Consider the following 16,872-nt stretch of genomic DNA (forward strand, 5'->3'; position numbering starts at 1 on the left):
AATTTAAACAAGAGAAAGGATGAGAAGGGGCACCGTAGCATCTGTGTGTGTTACCGGAGAGGGAGGATCAAGTTCACACAACACACAAAAATGATTCCACACTCGAACAGCGATGCCATTCTCGCCTGGCCTCCAACCTCACCTGTGCCTGTCACAACATTCTCAGATGATCCCCCCCGGGGTGGGGCCGGCACGCACATGGAGGGGTAGGGGGTGGGAGGGAGGTTAAAATCCTCACCAAGATAGTACAAGGGGCTGACAACAGGACAGGGCCATTCTCAGAACACCACAGAGGAGTCTGAAAACAATTCACAATACCTCTTCTCCTCAGGACCCCCTGGATTGGTAACAAATAAGAACAAGAACTCTCTGGCTCAGCAAAACTCTCCTAAAGCCCCTTTCCCAAGTCCAAACTCTGACCCTGCAGGGTTAGCCCAGGCTCCAATACGTGACTGAGAACTGGCTGCTAACGGGGCACCTGAGGGGTGGGGCACGTACACACCAAGAGCAACAGTCACATTAGCCACCGCTGTCTTAGACTCCCTGCTGCAGAGAGGAGGGAGAGCTGGTTTCTCTGGAAAAGATGCCCAATTTGGCATTCTGGAAGAACCTTCTGAGTAACTGAAATAAGCAACATAAGGGCACAATGGGCTTACCACACCCCATGGTTTTATGCAAACTTTTCTGATGGCTGAAATGCTCTGGTGGAAGGTGTCATGTGTACTTACCTTTTAAATCCGTCATGTCCACCCAACCTAAATCTGGGAACTCGAGAGGGGCCTCAGTGGAGAGCACCCGGACATCGGAAGGAAAAAGCAGCTCACTCCTGTAGTCGTGGCAGTGGAGGGTGGAGAGAAAGACTCCTGCTGTGCTGCACTCATCGAATGAGGCTATAGTCCTCTGAAACATGGGGTCAACCTGAGCACAGAAACAGAGAGGACCGAAGAATTATGGGATGCAGCCAAAGCAAATACAAAAGCTTATTCACTGGACCCTGCTCACACACAGCTGCATATACTGGACTGAAATGTCTGTGCAAGATCAAGAGTGCAAGGGGCTTTCTAATTGATCAGGTGAAATCCCATCCTGACAAATACAAATTCCAAAGAAAGGCTGCACGTGGTCAGACGAATTGTATATCGCTCCAATACACAGTAAACAGTAACAAGTTTATACTGTGTCAGTCTGCTTACAATATACCTGGACTCAGATCCTTCTGTTGGTCTCTTTCCACGAGCCACTGTTTGTAAATGGCTAGCTCTAGAGGAATGCTATCACAACCAATTCTGCTGACTTAAAAAAAGCCTGTGTGATGGATCTGTTGGCAAGATCCCATTATTCCTCTGAACAGAAATATTTTCAAAAATTTGGAAGAACAAAACCAAGAGACCCAGGAAAGGACAGGCAGAGTCAGCAGGGCTAGACAACTGGGTAAAACATGGGAGAGGCTGTAAGAAGGCCCCCGAGACTGGATCAAGGAGCAGGAGTGGAACGGCCACGTGACACCAACCCCAAAGGCAGAACAGGACACAGGGCATAAGAATAAGAACAGAGCAAGCACATACACGTGTGGCGAGAGGGCAGAAGCCACCTGGGACTCCACAGGTGGCCCTATGACAGGGAATAGGTTTGGTACTGGGTTCACAGGTCTTCTTGATGTCTTAGGATGTGGTTACTATGAAGAGTGGGGGCCTTGGATATGACACAGAAGTGGCTCTCTGGCTCTTTCCTGGCCCCCTTACCTCTGACCCCGACCCCACCAGAACTGAGATTCTCCTCTCACCTTCCCGATAAGCCCGTCTCACCATCCTCCTAGTCCCAGAGGGGCACATATGTCACCTCCACGTTCTCCCCGTCTCCTTACCCCTCACTCAGTCAGTCACACGGCCTGGTAGGTTTCCTCCTGGTGTGTCTCTACCATCTATTCCTCTCTTCCCACCCCCAGTGCCACCAATACAACCCTCGCCTAAGTGAACCTGTGTCCCTGCAGGGTCTCTCCCATTTCCTGTCCTAAAAACACCAGTGCTGTTACTCCCGTTCCCTTCCTCAAATGCTAACCAGAGCAATGGTTCCCCACCTGGAGCCCCACACCCCTAGAGGTCTTGTGCGAATAGCTAATGAAACTCAGCATTTCAAAGAGTCAACATGGAAACTGTACACTGACTCGCATTAAAGCTGGAAACACTCATAACTTTCCTCACTTTTGTCCAGAATTAAATCATGCCAGTGTGAGAACAATGGTTCTATCATGTAAATTAGACCTGATTGATATCTTTGAAAGTAATTTGACGGACAATAGGAACTATTGCTGACTACATAGTTTGGGTAGATGAACCTTTTGAAACTCAGGTCCACAGCAAGGAAGAGAGACAGTAAAAGAAGGCCTTCGTAGACAATACACTGCATGGTAAAGTCCAGGGTCGTTTCAGCCTTATGAGTAGATCATCAGCTCTAGCCACACTTGTCACCGTCCAGCTCCCTAAAGAACTAGAACTTTCCTGTTTTGGAGCCCTTGCTCATGCCTCTGCCTAGAATCACCTTGTTGGCAATGCCCATCTGACAAATACCTACGCTTCCCTTTAAGGCCCAGTTCAAACTTCACCTCTCCCATAAATTCTGACCTCCACCCACTGACCTCCTATAGCTTGTGCCTTGAACTTCCTTGCACTCTACCTATCCGTGCTCTCGTCGTCTAAGGAACTGGAGCATAATCAGGCTGGAATATCCCAGGACAGCAAACATTTTGCACAGTCGAGAGCTGTGTCTAAAATAGATCAGCTTATACACAAACTAGTGTTCTCCACTGGTCTAGACACACCCACAGAACATCTGCTTTCTCATCTCCGTGCCACCTCCAAGAGAATGCGAGTTCAAGCAACCGTTGAAACTTCAATAAGTCTGGGACAATCCCTTCCCATTTTTGAATCTTCTGTACTTTTGGCTGTTACAAGTTTATGACAGATTACAGAGCAAAGAAAGCTTTACAGAATGGGGATACATGGCGCTTCTTCAAGACTCTCGATTTCACTTGGCACGAATACACCACGGCCTGACAACCGCAGGCTCGGAGGGAACAGTGCTGAGTGCTCTCGTTTCCTCTTTCTAACAAAGAAAGAGGTTCGTGTAAGCATCCTTAGGCTCCCCAGAGTTGTGTCTACCTGGTAAGAAAAAAGATGGTTGGAAAACAATTTCTAACCACACTGTTAAATCGAACATTTCACTGTAGAACCAGAAGGAAAAGCAAGAATGATAGTGAAACAAATATTCGGATTATCTGAGAAGAAGAAAAACCAAGGAGAATTGGGGAAGGCAGGGTGGGAGATGATTTCATGGCTACCCTCAGATGTGCCCAACATAGACCAGGGATAAAGCACTTCACCATAACTGAGTCACTAACACAAAACCCATATGTGGCTGGGGCCAGTGTTACCTGGTTTACAGTTTCACCAAGTGAAATTGAGAGCCTTTTCCCAGGTCACACAGCTAAGAAAGTGGAACCAGGATCTGACCCTTACGTCATCTGCCTCCAAATCTGGTACTTCCCAGGGTCAATGCTGACACATAAATAAAAGAAAAGAATATAGGTCCCTTCCCCAAATGTGCCCGCTACCCTTGCCTCCCCCGCCCTCTTTAGTTTTGGCCTCAGTGGTTCCACCTTCCTCAGGCCCTTCCTGACCCATCCAAACAATTCTCACCCCAACACAGGCTGGAGCCATCACGCAGCCCAGAGTAGAACTGCCCCATCCCTCGGAGGGAACTAAGCAGACCCCTCTCTCCTAGCCCCCGACCCCGTACGCTCAAGCCTCACCACTACCATCTGCCGTTCAGACCGCCAGGACTAATCTCATTATTGCTCTTTATTTCGTTTATTAGTCACACATACAAGACCCAAGACCCCCAGGATTCCACATTTCCCAGGCTCTAAAACCTATACAGCTCTGACATCCTCTCTTTGGTCCTCATCTCCTTTTCCCTAACAACTGATATTTTCCCCCAGGGCCCTCTAGCCTCAGTCAGTCATCAGCAAAATTCCGAGTATTCCCTACTTCTTTCCTAAAGGTTCTCTCCATCGACGTGCTCTAACTCATTCATTCTCAATGGGAGTTATATCACTCTCAAGGGGGTAAAAATTGATGCTTGGGAGAGGGTGAAAAGAAATCTTAGACATTACAATAATCTCTGCTTCTCCAAACCTCAACCCTATCTGACAAAATCTTATTCCCTAATAATTTCAAGAGGGAGGGGTAGGAACAATATCCAAAAGGGCTCTGAAGGGGGGAAGATAATGACAAGGCTGAGAAGAACTGCCCTAATGAAACTCGGTGCCCACCCAACAACACTGCTTCCTCCCACAGTCCCCCAACCCCTGGCCGAGAGGGGGAGGGGTGGTTTCCTTGCTGCTCATTGCAGCTTCCAGACTATTCTTCCCAATTCCTAAAACTTTCAGCTTTGAATGTAACATCACTTTACTACCCTCTGCCCATCTGTGTTGCAATCATCTTCCAATCCCCAGGTCTATCCCCTTCTTGGAAGATTCTACTACTAGCTCTTGGCTCACTACTATTCTCCAACTTCACTGCTGTGGTAGTTTTTGGTGGTTTCAATATCCATATATTGATCCATCCAATACTCTGGCCTCTCAGTTCCTCGATATCCTCTCCTTCAATGGTCATGGACTTCACCCTGAGACCCCCGGCCTCTAAGTGATCTTAGCGTGACCCCCACACCTCCGCTGCCTCTCGCTCCCTTGCCTGTTCTCTGAACTGAATCATTAACCATGACTGCAACCTCTCCGTGTGCTCAATTCCAAGTGTCCCTCTCCAATACCCACCTATCTTTCCAGCACTAAGACGTCTTTGACCCTATCAGGCCCTATGACCTACTGATCATACGGCTTCACTGTCCCTCACTCCCCTCTCTTCCCAGCTAAAGTTCCATAAGCAATGACTATAACCACTTCCTCGCAATGTTCTTAACTCCAGCGCCCCTTTCCCTCAATGTCACATTCACTCGGCTAAACACACCCTCCGTTAAATCCAGCTTTCTGCCTCCTCCATGCCTGCACTCAGCTACTCATGACTGGAGAAAGACACCAAGTCATGCTGACTGACCTCACTTCAAATCCATCTGCAGCTGCCCCCAAGTAGATCCTAACGGTTGTCTGGCTAGCAAACGGTATTTCCCTCATCCATGCACTCACCCACCCTCCCAGAGGACTCTTTCTCACCTTTCTCTGTCCTCAAACCTCTGACACTTTCCCCCTCCACACTCACTGTCAGTTGATGACCTGGCTTCCTATTTCATTGAGGGGGACAAGACACAACCAGAGAACATCCAGAATGCTCCCCCAACGCACACTCAAACCCCATTTCCCGTCAGCCGTGGGCACTCCTCAGCGGAGCCCCATCTGCACTGTCTGCTCCTGCCCTTCTGACAAGCTCAAGGATAGCACCTAGCATGTCTCCTCTCTTTTCCGCACCATCAACAATTCCTTCTCCACTAGACTATTGCCACTGACAAGTAAACATGCTGTTAATTCTCCCATTAAAACAAACAAACAAAACAACCTCCAGATCTTACTTTCCCCTCCACTTGCCATCTCGTCACTCTGCCCCAATTTATAACAAAACTCTTCTAAACAGCAGCTGAGACTCAGTGTCTTCATTCATCTCTCCCCATTTGTTTCCCCCCTATTTATTATGAAAAATTTCAAGCCTACAAGAATGCTGGAACAGTAACATGAACCTCTGTGTAACTTTTACCTAGATTTCCCAGTGGGTAATGTTTTGCATGTCTGCTTTCTCTCCCCGCCCCTGCCCCCAACAGAACCTTAGTAAAAGCAGATACTATGACACTTTACCTCTCTGCTAGTTATTACGCTATCACCTCCCAGCTCCAAACCTCCCTTCTATCTTCCGCTCTATGATGCTGGGTCTGGGACCACACTTCAGCTTTGCCAGCAGCTCCCTGATGGGCTCCACCAATAGGGGGCACTGGAGGGAGACTGCAGGGCTAGAAAAAGGAGCAGGGACTTGCTTCTTTTGTAGGCTCCCTCTTCCTGCCAGTGTCACCCAGCAGTGCTCCTTCACCTCAGATGCAGTGGGACCTGCCTGTCCCAGCCGCTAAATTCAGTTTCCACTTTTTCTCACACTCACGGAACTAGCCTCATCGTGTGCCCCTCAGAGACATGAGCACCAATCAGCATGCTGTCCTCAGAGGTCCCGGTCCTGGGCCCACGAGCCCCTCCTCCAGACTCGGGGACACCACCACCAGCCAAGTGGCGCCCCTTTCCAGGAAGTCTGAATTTCAGCTCCACAGAGCCCCTCCTCAGGCGGCCACATTTGCTCACTCCCTCCTCCCTGCAACTTTCTCATTCAAATACCACACTCTCCCACCTACTGGCCGTTTCTTCTTCTGCTCTGTGAACTCTTTAAGACTGGGGTACCCCAGGGCTCAGTCCTTTTTCCACATACACTCATTCCCTCGGCGATCAATTCCAGTCTCATGACCTTAAGTACCATTTACGAATGTCATGGAGGTAAAAGCAATCTAGTTCATTGTTGGTGGGAGAGTAAACTGGTATAATCTTTATTTGAGGGCAATGGAAATTCCATGTCTCAGAATTTTCCTATAGATACACTCCTAGAAGACTACAAAGATAATGTATACAAGAATGTTCACTGAAAATTTTAATAGACAAATTTTAAAACATTTTGTAGCAACACCTGTTTGCTTTAAAGTAACTGTGCTAATTATGAAAGAGGCCTCTGGTACCATTCCTTCAAGCAAATTCCTTAGGATTTGCCAGATGGTAAGGTTGTTTAGATGAAGGACCCTGGAGCCAGACCACTAAGCTTCAAATCCCAGCTTACCTACTAGTTGTGTCATCTTGAGCAAGTTAATTAACAGCCCTGCACCTCAATTTCCTCTTCACGAAATGCCACAAGGATGTTGTGAGGATTAAATGTTAACAGAGGTCCCAAGCTTAGGGCCACACAGCATGTCCAATAAGTACACAGTAAATGTTAGCTAGCACCATCACGGCTGCAGGTACCAGGAAAGGAATAAATGCTTTAATCAAATTTCTCAGTGATTTGCCATCTCTTGCTCCTCGATCATTCTGAAATACTGAGGGGAAAACAGGGACTTACCCGCTTCAGTCTTCACTGTCAAGCTAAAGGATGGTAATGCAGATATCAGTTGAACACTTTACTCCCTTGAGGCCTACACCAGCACACACCAGAAAGGCAGGCTTAGCCCTGCACCCCTGCAGCCCGAGCTTCCTTGTGAGTCAGAGACCATAGCGCGCACACGGCTCCTTACCTCGCACTTCCGATCCGCCTCAGGGACATTGAGGTTGCTCACGTTCTGCTCGATGGTTTTGTATGAGTGCTTCTTCTTTGGCTTTGGAGGCTTTCGGCCGGCTCCCATTTCAGCAGCACTTCCATCTAAAGGAAAGAAGCAGACTGTACTGCGCCATGCTTTGAAGCATGTAATTGAACCTGTTAATTCAGGTTCTTCAAAACTCTAAAGAGTGATAATTTAAACGTGCCGTTCTCTCAAAGCAACAGGCACAGCTAATCCACAGATTATGGAGAAACCACACTGCTAGATTAAGTATTTGGCTTCTAATACAAGTCACTTTCCAAAGATCCCCAAATCAGAAGCTTCCAAATTGGTGGTGTTTCCTCAATCTTGCTTAAATAAAATCTAACAGCTTTTATAAAGTCCTTCTCCTTTTGGAAGACAAACAACTCTAGTGTTTGAGTATCTTCTCATATACAATGCTGAAATGTCCATGTCTTTAACAGAAAGAGAACATTTCTTATGACTTCATTCTAGTACATTACTCAAATAACTACCTGCTACACCCTATAAAAAGCCCCTTAAATCCAGATCCTAACCCACGCACCTGCACCTTGGCTCTCGACTTCTTCCAGAGACGGCACATCTTTGCCCAGTCCCCCAAGGACTCTGAATACGTCAGTGTGGACAGCATCTACACGCACAGCATAGATCTTGGCGCTGGCATCCAGAGTGCCAGCAGCCACCTAGTCAAACAAGCAGAACGACACTCATGAGATGCATAAAAAAGAACTTCTGAGCAGGCAAAACACAGCAAGCTTCATAAAATATGTACTTGCTCTTAAGTAAAAAATGACAAAGATTCCCCTAAGAATGACAGAGAATAAACAGAACATAAAAGGAAGATATCCTCTCTACATTTCATCAGTTTAGGAAAGAAAATGAAGTAGCTAATAAAATGTCAAACAAGAAAGGCTCTCATGTATCTGTAGAATTCAACTATTGTGCTACGCTAAGGATCAGAAATAATTATCATTAATTCAGATGCAAGAGAAAGTGGACATCCCTCTTACTTTAAAGTTGGTCGGTTCGGTGTCTTTCTGTTTAAGAATCTCTGACATGAAATCAATCAAGTGCAAGCCAAATGCATTCTTGGTAGTGATTTTCTGAAAACAGGAAATTGCAGGAAGGTTACTTATTGCCTAGGCTCATGTAAATAACGCTACCCTGACAGAGGAAGCTAAGTTTTTACACATGAAAATCCCACATCTCGCCTCGGATATCAGTTCCCGCAAACACCTGGTGACACAGCTAAATCCATGTGTGTTCCTCTCATTCTCAAGGCCTGGAGAGGGACAGCACACAATTCCTGAGTGTCCACCGTGCGCAGGCCCTGTTCTAAGCACTGCATACAAAGGGACTCAGGCGCCCTCAGAACACCTCTATGAGGCGGGAACTATTCTCATTTTACAGAGGAGGACCCTGCAGCAGAGTGGCTGGGTGACTTGCCACGGCCACACAGCTTGTAAGTGGCAGAGATAGGATTCTAACTCAGGCCACAGCTAGATCTCACAATTAGCTCCAGAACTCACAGTATTAACCCCTAGGCCATGCTGTCTCTCTGGAGACACTGCAGGTGGCAGGTAACCTGTCATAAGCAGCACCAAAAGTCTATAAGAATCAGTAAAACCATAATGAAAAACACCAGCATTAAGAAGAATTGCTGGAGGGCCAGCCCTGGTGGCCTAGGGTTTGATTTCAGCATGCTCCACTTCAGCAGCCCAGGTTTGGTTCTGGGCACAGACCTACACCAACTCGTCTGTCAGTGGCCATGCCATGGTGGCATCTCACAAACAAAAAGAGGAAGATTGGCAACAGATGTTAGCTCAGGGCAAATCTTCCTCGGCATAAAAAAAAAAAAACAGAAGAGAATAAAAGCACACAATTATCACTGATCACGCATTCTCTACAGAATCAAAAAGACTGGATTCCCCCTGTGATCAAGTTGTAAAATCTTCACTGATACACCAGCAGATACTCACATTTTCAGTGGATAGTTTGATACACGTGGAGTAATGCTCTGCAATCTGTGTGTTCGTAAACTTAGGAGTCATAGCTGAAACATCAATACTCCTAAATAAAAAACAAAAACAAAACACTCTGGCAAGGATCCATGACACTAACTTTTCAAAATCCAGGCCCAGAACCCATGAGATATTGTGGAGATGCCAGACCCACACAACCCACATTGAGGTGGCCACCCCAAGGAAGCAGCCCAGAATACTCACCTGCTGGAGGGGGAGGCCAGGAAATGAGGCGAGTCGGCATTGAGCTGCAGGTCAGTGACCCTGGAGCGCCTCCGCTGCAGTCGCTCCTTTTCATCGTCATTCTGGGGAAAGTCTTTAAGGACTGGGGTATCAGGAGTACTGAGAGAGGCCTTCCTGGGCAAGGCCATCGAGAGCACCCGATCTGAAGGTAAGGAGGCACTCTGGGGGTCTCCACAGGTATCTGAAGAAGAGTTACTCATTGTGCCTGACAGTGATGAACAAAACACTTGCTCAAGAAACTTTCAAGAGAACATTTCCCACAGCTAAAGGGGGACTCGGGGCCTGTCACACAGGCGACGTTCACTGCACATTTCTCACCAAGATCTTTTCCAACTCTATGGCTAGAACCTCGACAGTCTGGGTTTCTTGGTGGGTTTCTGATGCTTCTTTGCTGGTCTGAGACAAACATCACTATGTAGCTATTGTGAATCTAAAGTGCTAAACGGGATAGAAAGGTGGGTAAGAAAAAGTTGCTGTCTCTGATAAGCTCACAAACTAAGAGAACAGACACATATAACCATAATGCCAGGTGAGAGAAAGAAGATGCTGAGATAAGGGTGAGGTATGGGCTATCAAGTCAGACAGGCTAGGTTCTAATCTCAGCGGGGAGACAGAATAATCAACACAAACATGGAAATAAATAGAATGTTGCAAAGAATCACCCACAGATTACTTGCTAACTGCAAAGGGAAAATGTCTTTTACAACGAAAGATCTAGTAGCCACCAAGTTAACCAAAAATCAAATGTAGCCTCTCTAACAATGAGACAACTTGAAACTTACCTCCTGATGGAACAAAATATGAAATTCAAGTATCACCCACAAAATATTTCTGCCAAAGATGTTTAACCTAAGACGTTAGATCTAACTTCCAGTTTATAAGATACAAGGGCCAGAGGAACAAGTTAAATGATATCACAAGGAAACTTTCAGACAAATTCAGAATGTGGGACACTTTACAAGACAACTGGCTTAGTCTTTTAAAAAAGTCAACATCAAAAGAAAGTAGAGGGGGGGGCTGGCCCCGTGGCCGAGTGGTTAAGTTCGCGCGCTCCGCTGCAGGCGGCCCAGTGTTTCGTTGGTTCGAATCCTGGGCGCGGACATGGCACTGCTCGTCAGACCACGCTGAGGCAGCGTCCCACATGCCACAACTAGAAGGACCCACAACGAAGAATACACAACTATGTACTGGGGGCTTTGGGGAGAAAAAGGAAAAAATAAAATCTTTAAAAAAAAAAAAAAAAAAAAAAAAAGAAAGTAGAGGGGGCACGGTCCTGTGGCCAAGTGGTTCAAGTTCCACACACACACTGCTTTGGCAGCCAGGTTCACAGGTTCAGATCCCAGCACAGCCCTACTCACTCACCAGCCACGCTGTGGCAGTGTCCCACATGTAAAGTAGAGAAAGACGGACACAGATGTTAGCTCAGGGCAAATCTTTCCCAGCAAAAAAAAAGAAGGGGGAATTCTTCTCAATGAAAAAAAACCAGAAAGTCATACAAACTGAAAACAATGTCTGAATTTTCAGCCAATCCTTGGTTTAAACAAAAAAAATCAGCTATAAACAACATTTAGGGGATAAATAGGGAAGTTTGGGATATAGTCTGGATATCAGGTAACATTAGGTAATTGATTTCTATTTTCTTAGCTGTGATAACGGTATTAAGGTATGTAGAAGAATATCTTTACTTTTGGGAGATGCACGAGAAACAACTTAGGTGTGATGTGACGGGATATGTGCAACTTGTAACTAAATCAGCCAAAACTATGTGTGTGAGGGAGGAGGATAAAGTAAATGTTGCAAAATGTTAACAATAGTTGGCTCCAGGTATTGAGTATAAAGCTGTTTATTGTCTTAGTCTTTCCATTTCCCTGTGTGTTTGAACTTTCTCATAATAAGTTAGAAAACAGATGACATGTTAAATGGAGATAAAAGCACAGCATGGGAGGGGAAGGAGGAGGATGGGAGAGTGGAGGCCGGAGGTCATTTTAAATCAGTGGTCAGGAATGGCTTCAGTAAGAAGGGAACATCAGAATCCAGACCAGGCAGATAGGGGAAGCAGAAGAAAGCAAGTTCAGAGGTGGGAACGTGCCGGTGTGTCAAGGGGCCAATGTGGCTGACGGAGTGAGAGAGGCTGCGGGCTCTCAGGCTCTCCAGGGCCTGACAGGGCAGGAACACCAATTTGTCTGAATAAGGAAAGGACAACTGGTAAAGGCCTATGAGCCTGACTTATGGGCCGCTGTAAAGACTCTGGCTTTCATGTGGAGCAAGAAGGGAAGTGACTGGACGGTGGTGGGAAGAGGAACAAAGTGGTCTAACTTATGCTTCAAGAACATCCCTACGGCTGCTATGCTGAAAATGGACTGAAAAGGGAGCAAGAATTGACAAGCAAGAAGACCAATTAAGAGGCGACTACCAATAACCAGGACCAGAGATGATGGTGGCTCCGACCCTAAAGGTAGCTGTGGAGGTGATAAGCAGTGGTCAGACACTGGATAAAGTCTCAAGGTAGAGCCAACGTGATTTCCTGATCAATTAAAGGCGGGGCATGAAAGAAAAGAGAAGAATCAGGATAGCTCCAAAGTTACCCTGACCAACTGGTGAAGTGGAGGTGCCACGACCTGACAGAGGAAGACCGCAGGAGCAGCTTATCTTTGGGGAAAGGAAGCAAGATCAGGGCTCAGGTTTGGACATGCCGAGCTTGAGATGCTTACTAGTCATCCAACTGGGGTAGGTTAGACAGCCGGATGTTTAAGCCTCGAGTTTAGGGAAAAGTTCTGGGCTGGATATATAAATCTGGATATCATAAGCATAGAGAGAGTATTCAAAGCCCTAAGACTAGATGAGAACACCAAGGAAGTGAGTGTAGATAGAGAAGAGCAGAGGGCTGAGTCCTAGAAAGTTTAAAGAGAAGGAAAGAACAAAGAACCGTCAAAAGAGATGAGGAATAAGCCAGGTGAAGAGAATATTTCAGGGGAGGAAGGAGTAATGAACAAAACACTTGCTCAACAAACCTTCAATAGGACTTTTCCTATATTTAAAGGGGTTTGGGGCCTGTCAAAGGGCGGGAAGTTCACTGCACATTTCCCACCACGACCTTTTCCAGCTCCAATATTCAATGGCCAGAACCTCTACAGTTTGGGTTTCTTGTGGGGTGATGGGTTTCTGATGCTTCGTTGCCAAGTTAACAAGGTTTGAGATGAGGTCAAACTAGAAGAGGCCTGAAAAGTGAGCACTGGACTTAGTAACCTGGAGATTACCAGTGATTTTGACAAGAGCAGTTTTCAGAATAGCAGGGGGAGGAGAAGGTCGACCAGGTGCAGATTCAAGAGATGGGACAAGAGAAACTGGAGACAGCAAGTGGAGACAAGGTTTTCAAGGACTTATGCTGTAAAAAGAGAGAAATGGGAGGGAGGCAGTTGAAAGGGAAGTGAGACCAAGAAAGCAACTTTGAGATGGAAGAAAACCCAGCTTGGTAGAAAGAATGAAGCAAAGAGACTATTAGCTTCCTATGGCTGCTATAATAAATTACCACAAACAGTGGTTTGAAACAGCACAAATGTATTCTCTTGCAGTTCTGAAGTCAGAAGTCTAAAATCAAGGTGTCAGCAGAACCGCATTCTTTCCGGAGGCTTTAGGGAAGGACCTGTGTCCTTGCCTTTTCAGCTTCTAAAGGCTGCCCACATCCTTAGCTTGTGGTCTCTTTCTCCCCTAACCTCATCCTCTTGCTTCTGTCATCACATCTCCTTCTCAGATTCTGACCCTCCGGCCTGCCTCTTATGTGGCCCACTGTGATTATATTGGGCACATCCAGATAAGATCTTCAACTTAATTGTATTTGCAAAGGCCCTTTTACCATGTAAGACAACATATTCACCATTCTGGACATCTTTGGGGGACCAATATTCACAGAGATCATGCAGAAGAAAGGGTAAAAGTTGCTAAACCATGTATTCAAGCAGATAAAGGGGTTGCCTTTGCTGAGAGCACAGACAGCCCATCCATGGCAACAGGAAGGCAGGCAGGGATCACAGGAACGGATGCAGGTAGGGGAGCAGGTGCAATGGTGAACTCATGGATGTTCTCTTTTGATTGCTTTTATCTTCTTAGTAAAATAGGAAGTGAATAAAAACCTAAAACTCAGCAGCTAAGGGTGAGGGTTGGGGAGGAGGTACTGGAGATTTCAGGAGAGAAAGGAAGTTATCTAGGAGAAGCAGAGTGGATGAACCAGGAAATACAGCATGACTACGGGGCAGCTTTAGGACCCCTGGAGGCCATCAGTGTGCAGTGGCTGGCGCAGAGCAAGCAGAGTTGGAATTAACCAGGGTTATGATTTCGTCAAGCCAGTACAAGCATGCAAGAGGTGGCCAAGGAGTTACAGGTGTATGAAAGGGAGTGATAACGTGGATTGACCACGGGACGTAAGCTAAGTAAGGAGGGGAACAAGGACATGAGCACGGTGAGGGACAGTGAAAAGTAGAAGAATATAGGTCAGCTGGGTCAAAAGATTGTTGGAGTCAGGGAACAAGACGGAGTGAGGTGGAAAGACAGGAGTGATATTGAGAAGTGGGGTGCTTAAGATCGAGATGACAGAGTGGTTGCAGCTGTTGATAGTGACAAGGTCAGGGTGCAACTCTGGTAGCGAGTGGCTATGGCCTATAGCCATATGGTAGTGAGTGGTGGGGCAAGAACCAAGATCACTGGAAGAGAGATGAAGGAACTGAGAGACCTTGGGAGAAAGTTTCCAGATAAAGAATCAGAAGGCTTGGTTTCAAACCCCAGCTCCATCACTAACTAGCTGGAAAAATTTTAAGTAAATGCTCCAAGCTCCTGCTTCTTCATCCTCCAAATGGGAATAAGAATGTTTATCTCAGCTGGTTCAGAACTGGCTATATATATATATATATATATATATATATATATAAAAAAGCACAATATAACATATTAAAAATAGTGATATACAATAAACACCAAATGATTGCCCATGTGAGGGGAAAGGGAAAAGGAGTGGCAAATAGAGTAAAAATCAAAAAATACAAGAACCTCACCTTCCCCTGATAGCTTGCCACCAGCTGAAGAGTATGATTAACATGACTCTCAGCTGAGGTCAAAACAAACAAAAGAAAAAGTAAAAACAGGAAGGGGCAAGAGACATTGTCAGAGACCGAATCAAAAGGACCTGTGACTATTTGGTGTGGGCACTGCAAGGTAAGGGAGGGAGCTGGAACCTGGGAGAAGACATCTTAACAGAAATAGGAAGCACCGAGGGAGGAACTTCTCTAGGGGGAGACTCAAGATGGGAATTAGAAACACGCTTCAATTCTTGGAATATTCTTTCTCTGATTTCTCTTGTTGCCTTTGATATCACACAGCTGTTTATTCAACAGATGGTTATTGAGCTCAGAAACACTTTCCGCACCATCTCCTCACCTCCTACTCGTTTTTCAGCCCCCTCTGGTCTGGCTCCCATCCCCACCACTTAATGAAAACTGCCTTATCATAATCACCTCCAACTTCCATGTTGCTCAACCCAACCGTCACTTTTCAGGCCTCACCGCTCTTGAGATTCCACAGCAGTTGAAACAGCTGACAACCTCCTGCTTCTTGAAACACTCTTGGCCTCTATACCACCCCTCTCTTCTGAGTTTTTCCAGCTCTTCCTTCCCTATCCAACTTCTAAATGTGGGTCCTGGGTGCTTTTTCTACAGGGTCTTCCTAGTGTTCTCACGGTTTTAGAATCTACATAATGATGATGTCCAAATTTATTTCTCAGTCCAAGGGCCACTTCCCTGAGTGGCCCATATCACTCGCCCAAGTGTCAAACTCTTGTCCAAGTGTTTATTTACTTCACCTGTCTCTCGGGTAAGTCATTTACCCCGTCCAAAAGGTAACTCTCAACTTCCAAACCTCTTACCAAGACTTACAAAGTCCCTGGCTACCGGGGCGACCTCACTCACTGTTTAGTCAGTGTTCTGGTCCTAGCCCGAGCCGGGTTCTTTCCTGCTTGCCCTTTTTTTGCTCCTGCTTCTTCTGCCTGGAACACGTTCCCCGGTCTCTGCTTTAAGATCTTCCCCGAATCCCTAATCCATAGGGACCCCTCCCCCAGCTCTGCTATTCTCAATCACAGCACTCAGCCTCCCCTGTGATTATTTCGTTTGTTTACTGTCTCCGCAACTAAAATACAAGCTCCAAGACTTTGGGATCGTATCTGTTTTGTTCTTTACTGTATCTCTGCACCCGACAGAGGGTCTGGCTCAGAGGGAGCGCTCAATACTTGTTGAATAAGTGAAAAAATAAATGTCTGCGTGTTAAGCATACAGTGGTAACCACAACGGCTCGAGGGCCCTGAACTAACGCGCATTCCAGGAAAACCACCTTTTTAATGGAGAGGCACGGGGTAGCGTCCCAGGGGAGCGGGCGCCCCACACCCAGCTCAGGGACTGACCAGTGGGGCCGGCCCGCGCGCGCTCCAGACGCCGCGTCCTGATTGGCGGAGCGCGCTCCGCCCGCCTGTCCCTTCTCCCGCCGCGAGCCTGCCTCCCCCTCGGCCCGCGAATAAGGCCGGGAATACCCGCACTGCTCGCTCAGGCCCGCTCACCCTCCGGCCCGCAGCACCGCTTCACGCCAGGCCCTTTCCGCCGGGCTCTTCCCGCGGCGCCTCCCTCCCGCCCAGCCTCACCTGGGCAGAGCGTTCCCATGTCACTCTCCACGTCTCCCGAGCGGTTTAAATCGCGCGCCGTAACGCCCGGAGCGCCGTAACGGCCGCGGTGACGTCGCCCGGGGGCGGGGCCAGAGGCGCGCCTGCGCAGACCTTCTTGTCCTCCGCGGGAAAAGGATCGCCCTCGGGAGCTGGGGCTTGAGACGGCGTGGAGGGAGGGCTCTGGACTCGGGTCCAGTGGTTGGACTGCAGGGGGTCCGCGGACCACCACCGCCCCCCCCGAAATGTTATGAAAACTCCCTCCTTGCGGCCCCAGACGGGGAACTGGGCGCTAGAGGCCCAGCGTGGAGCCGAAAGGGCGAGCGCTCTGCTTTCACGGAATTTACTTTCTAAGGGGGCAGGCGGATTAGCAGGAAAGCAGGTTGATTTCCCACAGCCACCTGTGCTGTGAGGGCAGCAAAACGCTAAGGAGGTGGAAAGTGATGCCCGGGTGTGGGAGGGAGGTGAGAAGGAGCCCGCACCGGAATGAGGCGCGTTCCAGGCAGGGGAAGGACAGATGCAAAATTTTGTATGTAGATCTTTAAG

General features: G+C 47.4%; 1 protein-coding gene across 3 annotated transcripts in view; it reads right to left on the bottom strand.

The window, feature by feature from the left end:
* The window catches only part of NCAPH (non-SMC condensin I complex subunit H), a 34,024-nt gene extending 17,621 nt beyond the window's left edge, over positions 1 to 16,403 (bottom strand). The window contains exons 1-7 of one of the 3 annotated variants that reach the window (XM_046663458.1): positions 16,309 to 16,403; positions 9,594 to 9,837; positions 9,348 to 9,438; positions 8,379 to 8,471; positions 7,913 to 8,051; positions 7,324 to 7,448; positions 729 to 918 (exon numbers count right to left, since the gene is read on the bottom strand). In XM_046663458.1, coding sequence (XP_046519414.1) covers positions 729 to 918; positions 7,324 to 7,448; positions 7,913 to 8,051; positions 8,379 to 8,471; positions 9,348 to 9,438; positions 9,594 to 9,837; positions 16,309 to 16,327 — 901 coding nt within the window. In that variant the 5' untranslated portion in view covers positions 16,328 to 16,403. Of the gene's footprint in view, positions 1 to 728; positions 919 to 7,323; positions 7,449 to 7,912; positions 8,052 to 8,378; positions 8,472 to 9,347; positions 9,439 to 9,593; positions 9,838 to 9,950; positions 10,426 to 16,308 lie in introns of those variants that run through there. The other 2 variants (XM_046663459.1, XM_046663457.1) reach the window with 2 other exon arrangements.
* Between the last annotated feature and the right edge of the window lie 469 nt (positions 16,404 to 16,872).

Source organism: Equus quagga, chromosome 5, assembly GCF_021613505.1.
Source record: "Equus quagga isolate Etosha38 chromosome 5, UCLA_HA_Equagga_1.0, whole genome shotgun sequence".
Taxonomy (NCBI): Eukaryota; Metazoa; Chordata; class Mammalia; order Perissodactyla; family Equidae; genus Equus; species Equus quagga.